General features: G+C 40.6%; 1 protein-coding gene across 6 annotated transcripts in view; it reads right to left on the bottom strand.

The window, feature by feature from the left end:
• Window positions 1–1,820: 1,820 nt before the first annotated feature.
• The window catches only part of Cacnb4 (calcium voltage-gated channel auxiliary subunit beta 4), a 252,035-nt gene continuing 232,192 nt past the window's right edge, over window positions 1,821–21,663 (bottom strand). For all 6 annotated transcript variants that reach the window (XM_057755680.1, XM_057755681.1, XM_057755684.1 and 3 more), the window contains 2 exons: window positions 10,757–10,942; window positions 1,821–8,256 (listed from right to left, as the gene is read on the bottom strand). In XM_057755680.1, the coding sequence (XP_057611663.1) occupies window positions 7,996–8,256; window positions 10,757–10,942 (447 nt within the window). In that variant the 3' untranslated portion in view covers window positions 1,821–7,995. The remainder of the gene's footprint in view (window positions 8,257–10,756; window positions 10,943–21,663) is intronic.

The raw sequence follows: 21,663 nt of genomic DNA, 5'->3' as shown, positions 1-21,663 counted from the left end.
CAAACTGTTTCTCCTCCTAAATATTTTATCAATTTTTTAAGTCATGAGAAAAATGCCACAAAAGACTTCTGCTTTAAGATATGAGAACATAAGACATCTGCTTTACCATTCTACTGTTAATAAGCAGAGCACTGGATACAACACAAGAAAACAGCTGTTTCTAGATACTGGAAAACAGACTCTGGGTTGTGGTCCCTGACTAAAGAGAAATGGTGAGTTTTATCAGTGCACTGTATTTCTGCCCTAGCAAAAACATTTCCCAGCGAACTCTAGAGGATGGACAGCCAAATAAGAGTAGGATGGTCCCTTACCACAAAGACACTACTCTGCGTTCCCGTAGTTAGGGAAGCTGAAATTAAGGAAATAGAGTCAGTGAGAGAAGGAAGAAAGAAAATATACAGAAATCGGACTAGGAGACCATTGAGTCTTCAGTGCCATATGGCTTGTGTAGGTAGTTGATTAGTAACCATTTCTAAGGGGAAAACATACCAGGATTATTGCAAAATAATCCCAAGATAGTTGTTTCAAGGGTTGGGAGTCATTAATATAAAGTGATCCCTTCAGGCAGAGAAAACTCACAAGTAGGACATTCAGTAGATGCCTGGGTGCTAAGTCTAAGCCCCAACTAAGGCCAGCCTTAAAGGGGCCTGACTGAGGATAAACTTTAGCCAAGTGAGCAACTGCCTGTTGAAAGAAGTTTGATGTTTCACAAAGGAATACAAGAAGTGGACATCACTAATAAACTGCAAGGCAAATCTAATGGTCATGCAACAAAGATACGACAGTAACAGATCTGAATAGAGGGACGCTGAGTAACTTGTACTTAGTTATTGCTGGAAGGCGGTGGTTAGAGTCCACAGTGAACTCACCATGTTGACTTGCATGTTATGTGAAGAGATTTCTCCCTACAGCCCAGTGGAGATATACTAAAGGCAAGCGAGGTAGTTTCAAGCATATGTCATGTCAACGCGACAGCAAGGAACCGTTGTTTCCCAGTTGGGAGTTTCAGATTGTCGGCTGACTGTTGGGGTGGTCCTAGGTAAGACCCCTCCAATAACAAAATTATTCACACAGCCAACACCTTGTATTTGCATGCCGCTTTGTGTGCTACAGCTTACTACTTAGCTGGAGGGGGTGGGTGGGTGTGTGCGCGCGCATGTTTAAATACTTCTAAGAAAGAAGTGACACTAAGCTTTTGGTTTTCTTAACTGTAGCTGGGTCTATTAATCTGTACTCTGCCTGCTTTTTCAGGGAGCTCACATGAATTAAATGTGCTAAAGTTTGTGGACTGACTTGGCGATAATACATCACTGTGCGATTCTCATTCTACTAACGTCTTGCATATTTCCCTTGAGCTTCTTGTCCACCACAGTGGGATGAAAGTCAAATTCCAATCTTGATATAGAACACAGGCAACAGACGCCGGGGTATGTGCGCATGTCCAGTCACAATCTCTACCCCAATCACAGAAGTCCAGAGCTGTCATTCTGGAAACTTCTGGCAATTGCCACACTAACCATTTAATGGTGTCTTGAGAACATTAATGGTTACCTAGTATATTTTCTGTATCCAGCCTTATTTCACACATTTTTTCTGGTATATTCCACATGTGTGTGCAATTTGTACATCCTTTCTACTACAATATTCTTTTGTGATAACTCAGAATCTAACAGAATAATCAGGAAATAGTCACTTCATTGAATCCTTTTTCTTTACAGAGTAAACGTATAGATTTATTTTCCTTTAAAAGCTACAGGAATATTCTTTGTGATGTCTGGCATTTCCTCTGTACATTTCCAGAATATAAATGAGAGGTAGAATGCTGGTTTCAGTGTTTTTTTTTTAATTTATTATATAAAAGAAAAAAAATGAATGCAGTTTTTTTGTACACATTTAAATTCCATAAAACAAATCCATAGAAATTAGGATACTGTATGCATGCACTCTGCATTTTCTTTGTTAAATGTCTTTGTTCACAAAAATAACACCACATTTTTTTCTTGGAAGCCACTAGAGCAGAAGGAACAAAGCATGCAGCACATACATTTGCATAGTGTATTTTACCCAGCATGCCTTGCAGAACGCTATGCATACCTATATAACAAAAATGAAAGGGACAAATTATTTAAAATAAATAACCAAAATAAAAGGAAAGTTATTTGACAAAGGCATTTTCCCGACCACATCAGCAGAGACGTAGGAATAGCCTGGGATTATCAACAGCCCTCGGAATAGGGGGCAATCTTTTTATATCATTTCACCATAATTATTCTTAGTATGTTTCCTATTAGTAATGTTATTTTTTTATTCCCTCCCACCCCTTAAAAATATAGCTAATGGTGTTAACTTATGCTTCAATAGTATCAAGTACAAAACAAAACAAAGAATCCCTACTTAATATTTTTCCATGGGGACATTTTACTGATCTCTAACTTGAGGCTGGGAAAAACATAAACTTTCAAACATCCAAAGCCCAGAGGAGCCGTGAGCTCAACTGTGTGCCATTTGTTACCAAAGGAGGAGAAATAAGAACAGAAAATATAGTAATATAGTATGAGTCTTAACACAAAATAAAATTCTTATGTTTTATGTAAGGAAAAAATAAGTAAATTACACTCACAGATCGAAGGCTATGAAATAAGTTGCTGGAAAACATCAAGCAGCAAAGTTACAAAGATGAGAGATGAAATAAATATGATAAAACACAGAACCAAATCTACGTACTTCTAAAAACAGGACTGCCAAATTTAACAGTGGGTTTTGTTGTAAGTTTGTGCTATAACAAATGTGCTTCTTTCTCCTCAATCTATTTTCATTTATTGGCAAAATATATATATATATTATAATTTTGTACTGTACAATATATATTTTTGCTACATTATTTTTCTACTGCTAATGCAGAAGTAACAACATAGGTTTATTTTGGCAATAAAATGCTTTCATTTTAATAACATCCCAGAAAATACTGTAAGGCATATAAAAAATAGTATGCAACGATATAGCATTAATGACCCCGCGTCGGTAATATCCCTGTGCATACGGAATTCACACTGATCTTGGTGAAGGGTGTGAAGTGGCATGCGAGTAGGGCGAGAAAGGCCTTGCATAAATATAGATATAGCCATTTGTTGGGAGATTGAAGTGTTCAAAATATAACTCAGAATGCTTGAAAAGCTAGAGGCCCATTACTGTCAGCTCCCAGCTCCCATTTTAACTCTTTACAACTTTGAAACGAGGAAGAATCGGTGTATTCCTTAAACTATTTTGAATTCACTGGTGACATTTTCTTCCCTCTCTGTGTGAACATTTTACATCCACCAAAAAGAAAGGTTCATGGAAAATTATAACTCTCCAAAGCTCAACACTGTTCCCTCTTATTTATATGTATTTATGGCAAGTGGGAGCTACAGCCCTTAATTAAGATTATCCGATGAGATACTTTCTAATCTCCTCATAATAAACTTTCATGACATGCAGCATTTGGAATTAAATTATCTACAAGTAGATAAAAACATTGCTATCAGAGGATGCATTTCATTGGAGAAAGGCTCTTTTAACACAAGAAGAAATCTTGAAGATTTATTTCTGAATGCTGTGGCTATCTGCCCAAATGAGCTAGTTTTGTTATTTCGATTAACTAGATTGCTCAACTCAACAAGAAGTTATTCTTTATGTCCACCTAACAGCTCTTACGTTGACTGGTTTAATCATCATTATGATTTCAAAGAGAAGGACGGGTGGATGCCACATAGACACAGCTGAAGTCGATAACCTAGATAACAATTACAGTGTTGACAATGTTTAAAGATATAAGGGACTAATAAAACACATTTTGTTACATAATTTCCTGTAAAGTTTTCACTCATGGTTATTCAAGGATGAGCTTTATATAATTAAAAGGTGACATGAAAGACAAAGGCAAATATAAAGGAATAAGGGCTACAGAAGCATTTATTTGAAACATTGATAAGACGTTTGTTCTAATGACATGAGAGTTCTAGACAGTGCAGATCCACACCCAGTAAGTGGCTACAACACACCCTCCATGCCCACACAAGGCGAGGATCAACCAGCTCCGCCTTTAAAACAGCAGGTCTCTGGAGTTCTCTTCCTCAGCCCTATTGGCCACCCTTTGCACATAGAGGTAGTTCCTTTCAGTTTGCTTTGTTTCCTAGGATGGCTTCTTCTTAAATTAAACTCACGTCATGATAAGTCATAAATCAATGCCAAGAAAACCTTACTGACATGAAAATGAAATCATGGTGAATGCATTTGAAAACCATGTAAAATCTAAAGGGCAGCTGTATCTCAACACCTTTAACCATCAACTGCGGCAAAGTTGTCAGAACAAGCGCTCTACAACCAGGACGTTTCCCTGTACAGACAGAGTGTTTTCTCTAGAGAAGAGGTAGTGCACATATCATTAGAGAGATAGGGCAGTTTGTATGTTGGTATTGTGTTCTTCTGTTTTTAGCAAATAGCAAAATAAAATTATATAAGAAAATATAGTAGCTTGCAAATTAAGGTTGCCTAGAACATTCTTAACTGACATGCTGACTCCATATCTTGGAGACATACTGTCTCCATATCTTGTTCATTTAAAGAGCTGAAGATGGCTAGCTTCTTTTGCCACAGTCTCCTTGTCTTCGTTCCCCTTTTGCTTCCCCCATTCTTCTATTATGAAATTTAAGGCCCCCACACAAAAGACAAGTTCAAGTATGCAGGTATGAAGAGGTTAACATTCCAAAAATACACTTCTGCAAACAACAATAATAAATTGGAGTAAATAACACACTATTTAAAGTAGAACTAATTGTTGTCTCAATTTGTTTCAGACTTTAGAACTCATTCCATTAAGGATGAAATGCAATGATTTGAATAGTCACACAATTCAGAGTCTTTTTAGGACAACCATGCCTCTAATCGCTAGCAATCCAAATCGCCCCATCAGAGCTATATAGAGATGAGAGCAAATCATAAACACCACTAGGCTTTGTTTTAAGTGTTAGCATAAACAAGGTAACAGTGTTGATTATGATGGTAGAGTAACATTATAGCCTTGGGAATAAGCACAAGGACCCACAAATTGCATTTCTTCCTTTCCCAGGACTACAGTTCCACATAGCTGGATGAGTCTGCATTATTACTGATCATAAAAATACCACAGAATTCTAACGTGATTTATTCTGTAAGTGAAAACAGCCTCCAATGATGCAGAAATAGTTCTCTTGCTTGTCATAATTTGCCATTTTGAGTGAAATGAATTAAAACAAAGTAACTGTGGAATTTCTTAGAGGTTCTTGGTATATTGCACAAAAGTAAAACTTTTATTTGGTATATATTTGGATTTCTGTCATTTACACAAGCAACTCTGAGCATTTAAAAGGAAAGTAAGAGTCATATCTCTTCTTTTGAAGGAGAGAAACTTATAGGAGGAAGATGAAAGATATGCAAAATTAAAATGAAATAATAAATACATCCATCAAAAATATACATTTTACCCATTTCAATGTTGTTAGCTTTTGGATAGGACTGCAAAGCAAAATAGGTACGAACTTTTGATGGCTAATGATGGATGAGTTTTGTGTACAGATTAAATGGACCTCCCTCTTTCAGCATGACATGGAAGAGCAAAAAGGGGAAAAAGAAAAGCTTAGAGGTTTGAAAAACAAGTGACTCTTCAAAGTTGAAAGAAACGGTACCTTTGTTGACTAGGAAGTATATTAAATGCTGTTACAGCTACCTTTCATAAAATATAAATATCTTCAAGTAGTTAAATGACCAAATTGCTAATGCTACTGCAGAAAAAGCTGAACAGCAGTCTATACTAAATTTATACACCCGAGTGTACTCTCCGCAATTGAATGCTTTAATGCGCACAAACAAGAAACCAGTAAAGCATACAGGAAAATGTTTGGCTAATGTTTTCTTTCTCATGCAGATATGTGCTATACATGTAATAAATAGAGTTTGTTTGCTGGAGATTGCTCTTCTGTGCTCTAACAAAGTATTCAGCAATGGAAGATTATATGCTTAATAAAGAGCCCAATGAATACAGCTCTGTTAAATGTCTCACCAGAAAATTCTGTAAACCTCGCCAGATGACAAGAGAGATGGCAAGCTAGATGGCAAGCCGGGATCAGATGTCAGCTTGTCCATTTGACTGAGGCCATGTTCAAATGTATCAAATGTGTGAGATTACTTACAAGATCTCAGGCAGCCTCATTATCAGGTGAGCAGGTACATGACGGGGTGCACATACAGTCAAGACGAGGGGAGGGCACATGAGGTCGATGGGACTAGAGATATGAATAACTGGTCAAGAATAGGAAACGTTTTCTCTCAATCAGGAAAATTAATGAACTGATACATGGCTTTGAGGGCCCGGGTCTTGAAATTTTGGAGGAAAATAACAATATAAAGTTAATTGTACTTGTTTTCAAAAAATTGACTTCAAGGCATTTGTTAGTAGAAAGAGACCCTTATGTCTAGCTTCGGTTGGGGTTTTAGAAAACACATGCATTGTGTCATTTTAGAAACAAGTCCTTTCATAAAGACATTTGTTTCTTGTATAAAAGAGTCAATTTCAATAATTTCTTGGATTAAAGTCTTCTTTAATCTTTAGGATATGGGTCACCAATTCCAAACATACACTCATTGGAAATCTAAAGGCTATTCTCTAGCAATGAAACACAGCAGTCCCCAAATTCTCTAAGGCCCCACATTAAAAGTGCCTTACTTTTAGTGAACAAATATATTCTGAGTCTGTGAGGGTTTTTTTTCCTGCGAGATTTTAATTCAGTGTTTTAACTTTCCCCAATTAGTTTTTCTTGCGAAAACGTAACTTTCAGTACCAAATTTGATTATGTCCATGAAAAACAAACAAAAAAAGGTTGTTAGTTTGATTTAAAAACTGTGGTGTATTGCTAAAACATTATTTATAGTCAAAGACAGAGACTGAGTGTAGTCAGGGAAGGACACTGAGCTATGCTGGCAGAACTCCTGTGCCAGGGTCGGGTGTGGTGGCACGGATGACTTCCCATCTGGAGCCGACTGCCTTTGTCCCAGGAAGGCCTGGCCACATCTCTGCTATCTGACTTCAGATCTCCAGATGTGTGTAGTTGTACGCAGACTGATTACAGAAGAAACAGCACCTCATTTCCCATGTCCTATAACTAGCCATGCCTGGGTTTCTCTTTCTTATTCTCATTGCCAATAAACTCCTTTCCCTCTTATTTTGTCAGCTTTGAACTGGCTAACAGTACTGACTGAACAGAAAGCAAAATAACCTTGAATACAACAGCTGTATCAGGAAAAATAAAAATATTAAAATCTGAGGCGATTATATAATTTCTGTGTTAAGATTTCTGAGATTTTTGGCACTATCAATACATTTGATAAGGTTGAAAAGCCATTCTGGCAACATTAACATATTATTAAAATGTTTACACTTTCCAACTTGAAGTAGAAATTTAGCTTTCAGGAAATAAATACCACAGCTGGTTTTGGGTTTCTATTAGTATTTTGATTTTCTTATTGGGTTTCTTTTTTCTGATTTTTCAATTGATTTCAACATGCTCAAGTAGACTTTCCAGTCAATTCTCCCAAATTCCAACAGGAATTGGTTTATAAATTGGTTCCAACTGGAACTGGTCATTTGGAATTTCCTGCATGGGAAATTATTTTATATGTGCCTTGATAAGTACCCTAAATTACAAATTGATGTGTCTAAAATCTATGAAGAAAACAAAAGGTACTGTTATCATGTAAATGTAGCACTTAAAAATACCTATATGACTGGGCATCGAATACCCATCTAGACTCAAGGGCATAAAGTATTTCTATTTAATTCTTGCCCCTTAGATCAAATGACAGCAGCCCACTGCACAGCAGATACTGTGCTGTGCTTGCCAAATTAAGATGATTGATTTATCCTAGCAGTGCTATGGCAAATTGTCAACAGATGAGTAGTTTTGTTTGTTTGTTCCGGCAGCCTCAAAGCCTGTGTCGGGAGTCATGGCTGTATCCCCCAGGTGAGCCTCGGTTCCTATGGGGCTTGTAAGGGTCCTGGTACGTGTCGGGGTAATCTTCTTCCACCAGAGGGTAGTGGTCTCGGCTATGCTGGGAGCTGGAGGACAACCGGTTCCTACTCTTACGAGCCCTCTCGTTGTGGTAATTTTCATCAGAGGTCATTAGGCTTCGTCTTTCAATGGGAGAATTCTCCGTAGAATGGTTGCTGTGCCTCATTCGCTGACTCTACAAATATCAGACAGTTCACTGGTTAGATAAGGTCCGCTTTATTCACCTAAACATGCCCATTCATGTGCAATAACAGGCTCTGTAAAACGGATACTAAATATCTGACCTAATAAAGCTTTTAATACATAAATGTTCTGCTTGGAGCACCTGGTCGTCTTCTTTGGGATGCACCATCTATAGCCGCTTTATCACTGAGAGTTTACGAATGTTAGTATATGATGCCGCATGGCTATACTTCCTGTTGAAACACAGAACTGAAAGGTGATTCTTAAATAGAACTTAATCTACTTAGATAGGCTTAATACTTAATAATTCTCTCCTTCCATTACAAAAAAATGAGGATCATTTTATTACTGGGGAATAAAATTTAGATAAGATCTATTATTTGATTCCTTTCATGAATTCATAAATGTCTTCTTTCTTCTTAAAGTCACACACTTTACACTTACTTCATTTTGCTCTAGATTGATGATCCTTATAGCCTAAAAAATTACTATCTGTACTACCCATTGAACAGTGCACTTGTTTCTGTATCTGACATGGATGTGAAACTCTCAACGAGATTTTTTTCCAAAGAAATGCACAGCATCGTGGGGCCAGCTAATTCAGGACTTTCCATACTCTTGCTTTCTTAACTGAGTTCTGCAAAAATCATCTTCAGATATAAACCAAATTCTTTTAATATTGTTAACTGAAATTAACATCTTAAGGGAGTTTTTTTGATGGCCCAGAATATGTTATCTGACTTTTTTTTTCCTCTTATATTAGGAACACCTGTCTGTTTGTGTCTACCAGCTTAGGTAAGTCACATAGATTATGGATCAGGAACCTGATGTAACCAAGGGTCCAGGTACATCAGCTTCATACAAAGGGAACTTATTCAGTGGGTCAGAGATCATGCCATCAAACAGCTGTGTTTACTTGGAGAAGTAGTCCACAGGATAAAGAGCACCACGTTAACTCATTGATGCTGCAGCGAGAGCTACTGTAGGTAGACAGTTGCAGGGTTAAATGTTATACACAAAGTGCCGCATTAGACCCCCCAACACTACAGGTTTTCCTGGGTCGTACATCTATTCCCTTTACTGTCATCCAGAGCCAGCCAACGTCAATGGGAATGTTACAGCCAGACAGGCACACAGAAGGAAAACAAGGCAAGAAATCGTGCTGGTGCATGCAGACACTCTGAACACTACCACCATCCATTTTCCATATCATTTCTAGGCTTAAAAGAAATGCATTTGTATGGCAGCTTTCCTGCTTACAGAGGCGCTGTCTCCAGTAGAGTAATGTAGTTATAATAGCATTTCAGAGAGTGCCATTTAGCTTAGAGTTAACTCTACAAAATCTTCAATTATGACTATCATTATAACCCATTAAAACAAAACCAGTCATGTCACCAAGAGGCTCATTTGACTGCATGTTCCTCAGCTTGGGGTCTGGATCCATTCCAGCTCTTTGATAAATGGTAAATAATAATCAATGCAGAAAGGCAGGACTCCTTTTATATCACAGTGCCTCTGGCATGCCACATCTAGTTCTGACTGAAGTCTCAGAGCAGCAGAAGAGACGAGCTCTGACCCTCCCCCGATTCCCTACACTGATCAACGCAGGCCCCTAGATCCTCCCTGGAAACTGAGGATCTGTCACCATCTCCAAATCTGCTCACTCACTCTGTTGGTACAAGGTGCTGGGGGGAGGCAGGTTCAGCAGTCTGTGGGACAAGAATAGTTAAGAGCAGCTAAAGGCCTGTCAATCCTGAAGAATCTGCTTAGCTGTCTGTGGTGCCATGCGGAAGTTGTGAACAATTATGTTGACTAGACATTAAGTCTACTAGAGATGAACTGATCTAAGTAAAACCCATTATCAATTCATAGCAATATTTTCCAGAATGGGAAACCGGTGGAGAGGGCAGGCTTTGTCAGTGACAGGTCAGTATCAGCATAAGGGTTAGACTTCTTCTTTAATTAAAACAAATTTTAAGGTCTATTTATTTTATAAGCATGCATGTCTGGGCACCGCATGTGTGCCAGGTGCCCATGGAGGTCAGATCTCCTGGAACTGGAGTTACAGACGGTTATGAGCTACTATGTCGGTGCTGGGAACTGAACCAGGGTCCTCTGCGAGAGCAGAAAACATTTTTAACTGCTTACCCATCTTTCCAGTCTTCAGTATTTTAAAAAAGACTATGTCCTTGCCGGGCAGTGGTGGTGCACACCTTTAATCCCAGCACCTGGCAGGCAGAGGCAGGTGGATCTCTGTGAGTTCGAGGCCAGCCTGGTCTGCAAGAGCTAGTTCCAGGACTGGCTCCAAAGCAACACAGAGAAACCCTGTCTCTAAAAACAAACCAACCAACAAACACAAATACTATGTCCTTTTCTCATGCTTCTTCAGATTAAGAACAATCGGAGTCTTCATCTTAATTAATTATATATTCAATCCTAAAAATAAAGTGGCAAAAGTTATAAACCAAGTGATCAAACAAAACATGCAGTACCTGTAATCCAGAGATTGCTGTGGGATATGGTGAAAGGGCTGTGGAGCCCACATTCCTCCCCAGCAATGGGGTCATGGGGGTGCTACTGCTTGTGTGGGTGGCACGCCAGTATGCCTCCAAGTACTCGCCCAGATGCTCACACGCATCCTCCAGCTGATTCTCATCTAATATAACATCAAACATTTCCTGAAGAGTACAAGAAAATCCATCATATTTCCACTGTAGGCTTGACTGAAAACCCCACTTAAGGCAGAAGTAGCATTTCTTATATATAATAGCAACTATTAAATATTAGGGTCTTGTGGTAGTTTGAATATAATTGGCCCCCCAAATCTCACAAGGAGTGGTACTATTAGGTGTGGCTTTGATGAAGAGGTATGGCCTTGTTGGAGGAAGTGTGTCACTATGGGGACAGGCTTTGAGGTCTCCTATGCTCAAGATACCGCCAAGTGTCTCAGTCGGCTTCCTGTGGCCTGCATATCAAGATATAACCAGTACCACGTCTGCCTACACAGCACTATGCTCCCCTCGGTGATGATAACGGACTGAACCTCTAATACTGTAAGCAAGAAAACCCAAATGAACGTTTTCCTTGTAAGAGTTGCTATGGTCATGGTGTCTTTTCACAGCAATAGAAACCCTAAGACAGACTTTTCCTGATTTAAAGAGAAAAAAAAAATGAGGCAAACATGCCAGTACCGAATAATGAGAAAACACACACACATATTCACACTTTTGTTCATATATTCCTATATAGCTGAATTCCACTAATTTCAAAATACAAAAGAAACTAATGATGCTGCTGAAAAAGGAGTTCTGAAAGTGACTAGAGCCATGAGCATGCCCTTGAAATAAATATTATGGTAACTGTGTTGAAGGTAATAACAAATACACAGTTCATTTTCAGAATGCTCATGAAAATTAGTTTATCTGTCTCATGATAAAACAAAAGGAAAGAAAGTTGGGGATGGATATTAGAGAACATACAACCATGACGGCTGCTACCATCTGATTGTTTTGTGAAATGGTTAAGAAGAAAATAGTTTAACTGGGGAAGGAGGATCCACACAAGCAGCAGCTGATGTCCATGTTTATGTAAGAACTTTGCTCAACATTTACCTAAAAATGGGAAGCCGTTTTTGTTTCCCAAAGGGTGGAATGGTTCTTCTGTTACGGCACGGTGACTGGGGAAAAACTGCCGGTAAACCCAATGCATAGGCTCCTCGGTGAGAAAGGCAGAGGACCTCGGTGCCTCACCAAGAGAAAGCCATTCTAGAGTGACGTGCTGGCACACCCCACAGAAGTGAGGGTGCCGAGCCAGCCTTCTCAGACCACCTTCACCACATTCCCCCTGCTTCTATGAATTCATTTTACCAAAACAAGAACTTCCAGTAGTAAGCCAAATGCATAGTTACTGCCACCCGCATTGACATTGCTGTGGTAACAAGAAAACATGGAGTTGGTAGTGTCCCAGCTGATTCATTCTCCTAGCGCTTAGAGCAAAGGATGCTTGAAGCTGTCATTACTATGTGAACTATCTCATCACCAGTGTTTACTATTTAGTTTTGATGATGAGGGTTGAACCCACGAACTCAGGAAAGCTAAACATATACTCTCTCCCACTGATCAGATTCCCCCAGTCTACTAGTAAATGCTCACTGAATCAACCTTTGCAGACAAATTTGTGCCTAACTGGAAAGGAATTTGAAGGCCCTTACCATGGGACTTTGAAAGCTAGTGACTTCAGTACACACTGCCTTGGTTTGAGAAGATTCAACCAGGTCAGCCTACACAGAAAAATGCTCACCAAGAACACTTATCAATATGATTTTCTATGCACATTTCACTCATTCATACAATATTTGGTCAGCATTTTTTTTGTTCCAGGATGTATGGGCATTCAGTGGCAAAGAAGTCTGTCCTTACCCTGTGCTTGAGAGTCATATGTACCATCTTGTTGGAGAGGCAGGGCTTGAAGTACCCAAACCCTTAATAATCCATGTTACACCTAGACTAATTCAGAACTATGCATAGATCAAGAAAATAAAGTCTGGGGCTATGGCTTAACATTCTCTACTTACAAAGCGGTCTGGGAAGACTTGCTGAACTTATTAGGAAGAGGAAATGATGGGTGAAATAAAACAGATAAAGAAGACCCTGTGGGTCACAAGATACAGAAGACCTAGTACCTAAAGCTTTGGTTGCCAGAAATCCTCTTTGAAAATGTCACTTCCCACTAAGTAAACCAAAAAACTCTCTCTTGCCTTCAAAAACCTCTTCACTCATGGTTAGCACAGAGTTCAGCAAATCACAAGATGAGACCTCGATGCTCTGATAGAGACCATGTTTCTGCAGTGACGACTTGAACAGAACGAGAATGACGTCAGCCCCAAAGCACCACAGGCTGACTATAAGGACATAGCTGGAAAGAGGACAGTGGGCAGTGCTCACCGAAGGGCCCCTCTCCGCTCTACCCAGCTCCATTGTTTCACAGGTGGTGTGACTTAGAACCTGTTCATCCTATTGTTGTTGATATTCACTGTCAAATTTGATTACATAGGTCTCAATCATTAGTATGGGTTTGCTTATTCCCACCAAGACATTAAAGGTCCGTTCTTAGACTGGAATGATCCTAACAATGTGTGTAGCTCCCTCCCTCCCTCCCTCCCTCCCTCCCTCCCTCCCTCCCTCCCTCCCTCCCTCTCTGTATCTGTGTGTTACTATGCCTAGAACTCAGAGCTCCCCACATTAGTCAAATGCTGTTGACTAATCTTGGGCTACAACCCAACACAAATAGTTTTGACAAAAGTGACAGGAATGTAATAGTGGAAAAGGTAGTCTCTCCATAAATAGTTGACAAAATTGGGCGTGCTTATACAAAGAATAAAACTGGATCCTTTTCTCTCACCACACAGAAAACATAATTCAAAATGGAAAAAAATTAACTCTTAAGCCTGAAACCATGAAATGAGTACATGAAAACAAGGGAAATTCTTTAAGTCATTAGTGTAGGCAAGAAAAGAAATTAGATCGTAATCTAAATACAGAAGCAACAAAAGTCAAAATAGACAAAATGAGTTCACATGAAAATGAGAAATGCCAGCACAACAAAGCAGACGACAGGATGGAGAGATGACCTGCTGTTGAGGGAAGGAACCTGCAAATGGAACGCTGCACACTGACATTCAGAATGCAGAAGGAACCAAAAAAGACAAACATAAAAAAACCAAGCAATCTAATTTTAAGGCAGGCTAAAGAACTACATGGATACTTTTTAAAATGAAACATACAGATAGCCAACAAGCACATGACAAAAAGCTCACTTTCACTAATTATAGGAGAAATGCAAATCTAACTACAATGAGTGTGGTATGTTGACTCAAGCCTGTAATCCCAGCACACGCAAAGCTAAGGCAGAACAATCACAAGTTCGAGTTCAGCCAGTGAAATCCTAGGTCAGCCTAGGTTGTAGGATGAAACTTTGTCCGTATGCAAACAAACAGAACGAGGGCTCCAGACACAGCTCTGCACTAAAGCATTTGCCTAGGATGTCCTAGGCTTGGGTTTGATTCTTAACAACACAACAAAAATAACCGCAGTTAAAAGACCATCTCACTCCGGTTAGAATGGTTATTATAAAAATATAAGAAATAATGGAAACTCTTACACACTCCTGGCGAGAATGGACAGTAGTCATTATGGAAAACAAAACAAACAACAAACAAAAAACAAGGAGCCTCCTCATAAAAGTAGAAGTACCACAGATCTGAGATGAAGTATTTATATCTAAGAGGGACTTGCACCCCCAAGATCATTGAAGAACTATTCATAATAGCCAAAATATAGAATCACCTAGGTGCCTTATAGTAGATATATGGGTAAAGAAGATGCATAAGTTACACAATAGAATACTATTCGGGTGTGGGAAAGATGGGATGGCTAGAGGTGTGTTGAGTAAAAGAATGTAGATGAGCAAGACACAACTTCTTGTTTATGTATGGAAGCCAAGAAGCCAGTCTCATAGAAAGCTGCTGAATGGAAGGGAAGGCAGGGGGACAGGAAAGATTTGGGAGTTTTAGAAACAGGGAAGGGTGAGGGGAGAATAGGGGTGGTCCCGTGTTGCAGAAGAGCAGGTGAATGTGTGCAATGCACAGCTTATTGACGAATGGAGTGAAACCATTAATCTGTACACTTAATATTTGATAAATAAAATAAAAAATAATTTAAAAAGTAAAGCTCAAAGCTGGACCGCAAGGTGTTGAGTGCGGTGTACGTGGACTTGACTGTCCCCCACTACGCTGTCACTATGGAAAGCACAATCAGCACACCGCTAATTACAAGGAATTTTAATAAAGTGCATCCCTTTGCCAATGGGTAGAATATGCACACATCAGCACAGGGATGTTTGCTCAAGCCCGATCAGTTCTTGCAAACTGCCTTTTTATTGCTAAACGGTGGCTATACGGTATAAAGGGTCGTGAGAAACGCTCCTAGGCTTTCAAAACACAACAAAAGCAAATTTCACCTCTGAATGACACTGATCTGAGAACCTGCTTCCAACTGGGAAGAATCTCACAGACTACGTGTCTTGACATTTTTTTTTTCTGTTTAGGTAATAAAATGCTGAATAGAGCAACTTACTCGAAGGACAGCAGGAAGGGGATTTTTTAAAGAAGTCTACAACAGAATCAAAGGGAAATTCAAAGCGAAGCAACTCAATGAATTCTGCAAACCAGAATTTTTAACGCCACATTTAAAAATGAATACAAAAGGCATGTCTAATCAGCTGCTTCCCGTGCAATGCAGGAAGCCCTAAGCCTGGAAAGTGACGGAGAGCTATTTTATCAGCAAAGTCCGAGGCAGTGAACAGTTTGCCCCTCCACTATCATGCCTGTGGTGACAGCCCATGCCGATAAGGATCAGAGCAGGTCCAGAGAGTTGCCATGCCGAACACCTCCGGCATCCCAGAATGGAGCTCTTTCTGCAGCCAATGCATGTGGATGTGGGATCCATGCAGCCACTAAAGAAAGCAACCACTGAGTGAGCAGAGGTGCCGAAGGGGCAGGAACAGGGAGTGCTGGGAGCTGTTTTCTGGATATGTATTTTCAGAAATACTGAAAAAAGAAGCACTGAGATTTCTGGGTGGTAGAAACAGGCCTGACAGACACCCAGAGCTTGGCAAAGAGCAAGGCTGAAGACAGCCGGGAAACTGGTTTTTGATGTTTGAAAGTATCCTAAGTACTTCCCCCACCTCCTTGTTAAGGAGTTTCACCGACTCAGGGGCTGTCTGTGATGAAGCCAGAGAAGGAGCAAACTGAAGTAGTCGCTCCGGTTTTTACATAAGAAACCGTAGTATTCAGATCCTATATGAGTAATGGAGTAAACTATGTTCTTTTGGGAGGGAAAACATACAGAGAATGGCTGGTAAATTTTCCTTAATGACTACAAAATACAAACAACTCGTGTATCTTGTCCAACACGTTTATCCAGGGAGTTGTAACTTACTATTTTTAACGCAAAGCTCAAAAACCTTAGAAACTAATTATGCAGTTAGTTTTACCTCCTTTTAATTTTAAATTAAATTAAATCTCTCACTTTGTGTGTATGAGTGTTTTTGCCTGCATGTGTGCATACTTGGTGAGCAAAGAGATTGGGAGAGGCCACCAGATCCCCTGGAACTGGAGTTACAGATGGTTGTGAGCTCCCATGTTGGTTCTGGGAGTTAAACCCCGGTCTACTAAAAGAGCAGCCAGTGCTCTTAACTGATAAACCATCTCTCCAGTCTCTTGAGCTTGGCGGTGGTGGTGCATACCTTTAATCCCAGCACTCAGGAGGCAGAGGCAGACGGATCTCTGTGAGTTCGAGGCCAGCCTCGCCTACAGAGTGAGTTCCAGGACATCTAGGGCTGTTACACACACACAAAAAAAAGCCAAAACCAAAATGAAAAAGAAAAGATGGTTCACACACTACTGAGTTTTAGCTACCCAGGTTATACGTGTGCAAACTCCATGCCTTGTATTTTGCTTTCATTTATTTGTTGTGCATAGATAACAGCCTCGTGTGCAGCATCTTCCTATTTCTAAGAGGGAGCAGTCAATACCAGGGAGATATACACCTGCATTTCTTTGCAACCATAGTATAGAGAGCCCCTTAAGGTGCCACCACTTAAGAAGAATGGCCAGCAAATGCTACTCAGTAAACTAACATAGCTGGCTGGCTCAACACATAATATTAATTACATAATAATCAGCCAGTAAACATTACTTTCCCATCGAAATGGTGTTCTCTGTACTGTTGAAGTCTCTGCGGTCCTATGTCCTCAACTCACTGCTCAATACTGATGGGAAACTATGTTTAAACATCTGTTGTTGTTTATAGATCAAGGAGCTCTTGTGGGGATAAAGGAAAGCCAATCAATAATGACAGACTCTGGAAGGAACTCTACCTTAAGGTGACAGGCAAAAAAGTTTTTGCCAGTAATAGGTGGAGCTGACACAAAGGCAAGAGTATAGAGACACTGATTGTTTATAGCTCATCTCCTGTTTATGACATTTATTATGTCTTCCCATTCTTATTCTTCAAAAACAGTAGCCACAACTGGCCGTGTGGTTATCCACAGAAAAGATACTCGGTATTTTTGTTACGTTTATGTCAATTGTATGTGTTCTATTGTAGCATGGGTGGGAAGGAGCCATGTCCACCATGCTATGCCCAGGTTGGTTGCTTGAAATCTCTAGAAATGTGGATACTGAAATTGGATCCTGGGAGGCCTTGTCTCGTGAAGATGTAGAACGGATTACTCTGTTTTGAAAAAGCAGTGTTAAAAATTAAATGGCAGGCACCCAGGGTTTTATAACAATGAACGCGGCAGTAGGGAGAACCTGTCAGAGAGATGAGTGAATTGGAAGAGTCTCAGTAACTTAAGGACTGCTGGAACTGGGCAGTGGAAAATCCCTCTCAGAACTTGCATACATGATAGAACGACTTGGAGTCCGTTCAGCAATGGGAAATAGAGCAGGATAGAAGAGAACCACTCTCGTTCTCAGAGTGTTAGAGGTTTGCAGGCAAGCCTCTGCCGAAAGGATGAGCTCACCTCTTGCAGAAAGTGGTCAATGCCAATTTACACACCTAAAAAGCCATTACGCAGCTCAGAGAGCCACCAGGTCAGCTTCTGGTAGCACAAGACAGCTTGTAACTAAGTGGGATTAAAGGATTATATTTCATTTATCATCCAATTGTCTATCTGCTTTCCTTGCCAAGCATTATGCAACTCTTATTACCACAGTACTGGGACAAGTTCTTAAAACACACTATTCTCTACTTCTCTGAGAAGGAAAAGATACCCGGAGAGGACAACTGAAATAAAAAAATATGGTGTGTAGACACACACCAAGAAAACGCAATCCAGCTAACCATACAATAAAGAATCTTCGATGGCTCCTGCAATCCCAGTGCCTGGGGACATTTTCCTGTTTGCCTCTCTGTATCTTCCCAGTTATTTTTTTCTGCCAAGAGCATATTTTTAAATGGCCACAGGATCCTTGGTCCTCCATGTACTGAGATGGAACATTTTGTGCCCTCTTCTTGAATCTGGGAAGCCACTGTGAGCACTCTGATCAGTGGGAATGTTATAGAGGTGCTGGGCTGGGCTAAGATGAGTCCTTAGGAGAATGTATTTTATCATAAGGGTACAGCATGAGAGCCCATGTCCCTACAGAAAAAAGCTCATGACAAAGGCCCTGGACCAAGTAGAAAGCAAGAATTGGCTGAGTCCCTCTACTCAACCCTGCTGAGAGATCAGTCAGCCATCAGATAAAATGCTACCTACTAGCCACCGCTTGAAGTCGCCGTGTTTAGGGCCATTTGATTCGCACTAATAGATAACAAAACTTGGCCTAGAAGAAGTGTGGCCATTTCTTTCGGCTGCATTAGATCTACTTCTTGTTTCTACCAAATTTGAATGGAGTCCAGCCGACCCCCTGGTTTACATGTATGATGACCATGGCTACTCAAAGGCAAAGCTGAATTGTTTTAGAAAGGACCCCACTAGCCTCAACAAACCTAAATTAGTTACTATCCGGCCCTTAATTAAAATGTTTATTGACCCTTCTTGTAAAAGCCTTACCCATGGAACCCAGTATTCTCTCTTCTGGACAACAGGCAGTATGTTGGCTGGTTTATGTCAATCAACATAACTAGAGTCATTTGGGAAGAGGGAACCTCAACTGAGAAGATGCCTCCACAGGTTTTCTTGATAGACAATGGATGTGGAAGGCCTATCTCACTGTGGGCAGTACTAGCCCTGTTTCGATGGTTCTGGGTGCTTTAGCAGGTTCAGAGGGGAACAATGCAGCAAGCAGGGTTCCTCTGTGGCCTCTGCTTTAGTCATTTTCCCAGGTTTCTGACTTGAGTTCTTGCCCTGACTTCCCTGGATGAGGGGGACCGGCTTTAAGATTAAATAAACCCTTTCTTCCCCAAGTTGCTTGTGGTCATAGTGTTTTTATCACAGCAACAGAAGCCCTAATAGATGTAGTAACTAACACCTTGCATTTACTATTAGAGCAGTGCTTCTCAACCTTCCTAATGCTGTGACCCTCATACTGTGGTGACCCCAACCCTAAAATTATCTTCATTGCTACTTCATAACTGCAATTCTGCTGCTATAAATTATAATGTAAATATCTGTATTTTCCAGTGGTCTTGGGTGACCCTTACGAAAGGGTCATTTGACATCCCCAAAGGTTGTGACCCACAGGTTGAGAACCACTGCTCTAGCGCCTCCCAGGATTAAGACACAGAGATATGCTGTCATTGCCCAAGGTCTCTGACTTTTCGGAAGGCAGTTCACCTCTTCCTGGTCTCAGTGGCCCTACTTGTAAAATGAGGAGAGTGGAACAGAATTGTCTTTCCTTTTAAGCATTCCACGAAACATTAAACCCACAGGCTGTTCTGTGGAAAGAGACCTGCAGACACATTATGGAGAAGCACGGGATATCCTCTATTCTACAGGAGCTACAAAGAGCGTGTTAGCAAAATGGGGTTTCTGTACAAAGAAACCCAATGACCTGTGTTTGCATTAGCATCCTCTCAAACATCTTTGGATCCAGCATTCTTTTCCCAATATCAGCTGACATCATCGTATAGTGCCCAATAGTAAGATGCTACTGCAGGAAACTCTGTGTGGTTCTCCTTCGCGCCAATAGTCCCTGGCACTAGAATCACCCTTCTAGCTACAGAAAGTTAAGTTTTCTTGTGTCCATTGAGAGGTCACTTTCTAAAACCCGCTGCCTGTACTATCACTGCAGTCGGATGAGACCCTGCTAGTCAAATCTGCGGAGTTGGCAGACCGGAGACACAGACGGCAAGGAAGCAAGCTGCAGCCTCTCCTAACAGAACTAAAATGCCACAGTGATAACCAGTCTCTGGGTGACGATGATAATTACGGTCTTGAAGTAAAGGGATAAATGCAGACACATTTTTAAATTGCTCCTAGTTTTTGTCATCTGAAATTTTCTTCATGTGGGCCAAAATAGAATGCACAATTCTTTCCCAGAATGACAAAGTCCATGAACATACTACCACATGGTTAGAAAGGCACAAGGTAACTACTTATTCAGACTGCTTGTTGACAGTGCCAGGCCATCTGACCAATCATTCAAAACAAGACAGATGTGTCTGTCCTGCTAATATAATAGAGGAGGGCTGTCCCCCAGTACCCTGGCAGGTTGAGGTTACTAACCTGGGGACAAGACTACAGTGTTGTTATATGGAAGGATGTGAATGCGTCTATTTCTGGTCCCACCTTTCTCAGAGGTAGCCATACGCCATAGGCAACATAGACCCTCCTGGCAGGAAGAAAGGCGTGCCAAAGAGACACTTCTCTTGGGCTATCAGACTCCTGAAACAACGGACTCCAAGGGATTGGCATTTTCTCAGGAATTTTTTTGCTGGTGGAGGAAAAGGCTGAAGTCCAGGTGTCAGAGGAGGAGCTTGTCCTCTAAGAGGAGGCTTTTCCGAGTGACAGATAGTAGGACAGATGGAGAAGCTGATGTGTCAATGAAGGGCAGGGCCACGCCGTGACCAGGAACTCATGCCCCTTATTTAAGCCTAAACTTCAGGCCAGCGCCCTGAAGGTGGACTTCATAGGGACCCGCCGATCTCATTGCTCTTGCTCACAGTGTGGCCACACTGAATCATCTTCCTCACTTTTTATTGCTTGTTCCTTCAATTGACACACTGTGCACAGGTCACGGTGGGACCTTGCTTACTATGGCAGCTGAAGCCCAGTCTTTGACTCTTAAAATCTTCAGGAATGTCCTCAATTTTAATAGGATATAAATTATTGTCTCCAGAAATTATTTCAACCAAGGGTTAATAAATTGACTTAAAAAGAAAATATGTTTCCCCCAATAAATCTCTTATAATTATATTTCCATTTTTAGTGACTGCTTCCTAAAATGCCATACCAAATAGAAAGAGTTGCACAGTTCCTGGCTTTTAGTAGCTGTCCAGTAAAGATCATTTCTCTTCAACCGTGAAACATTACAGGGCCAGAGGTTGGATGGCTTATACTGTTATAGTTTCTCGGTGTTTAATCAAACATTCCACCCTGCAAACAACTTCCTTAGTAGGCAACGTGGCTTTAAACATCTTAACATAGAGCTCTGGATTTATCTGCGGGCGGTAACCTGATAACTGTGTGTAGTGGAGGGGAGTCTGTGCTGGGGAGAAGAAGAAACCGCTTTGAAGTCAGACAGATCCACTTCTAATCTTAATTTGCCGAATGATCTCAACAAACTCATTGATGAGCTCTGTCTTCAGTTGCCCCAGCGATAAAGAGGGGCTTAGGCTGTATTTCACAAGCTCATAGCAGGGATTACAGATGATCTGTAGGAAGCCTCGAGGGA

The sequence above is a fragment of the Chionomys nivalis genome, chromosome 22 (assembly GCF_950005125.1).
Source record: "Chionomys nivalis chromosome 22, mChiNiv1.1, whole genome shotgun sequence".
NCBI classification, from domain to species: Eukaryota; Metazoa; Chordata; class Mammalia; order Rodentia; family Cricetidae; genus Chionomys; species Chionomys nivalis.
Note: the sequence above shows the minus strand (reverse complement) of the source record. Positions and strands in the feature narration are given on the sequence as shown.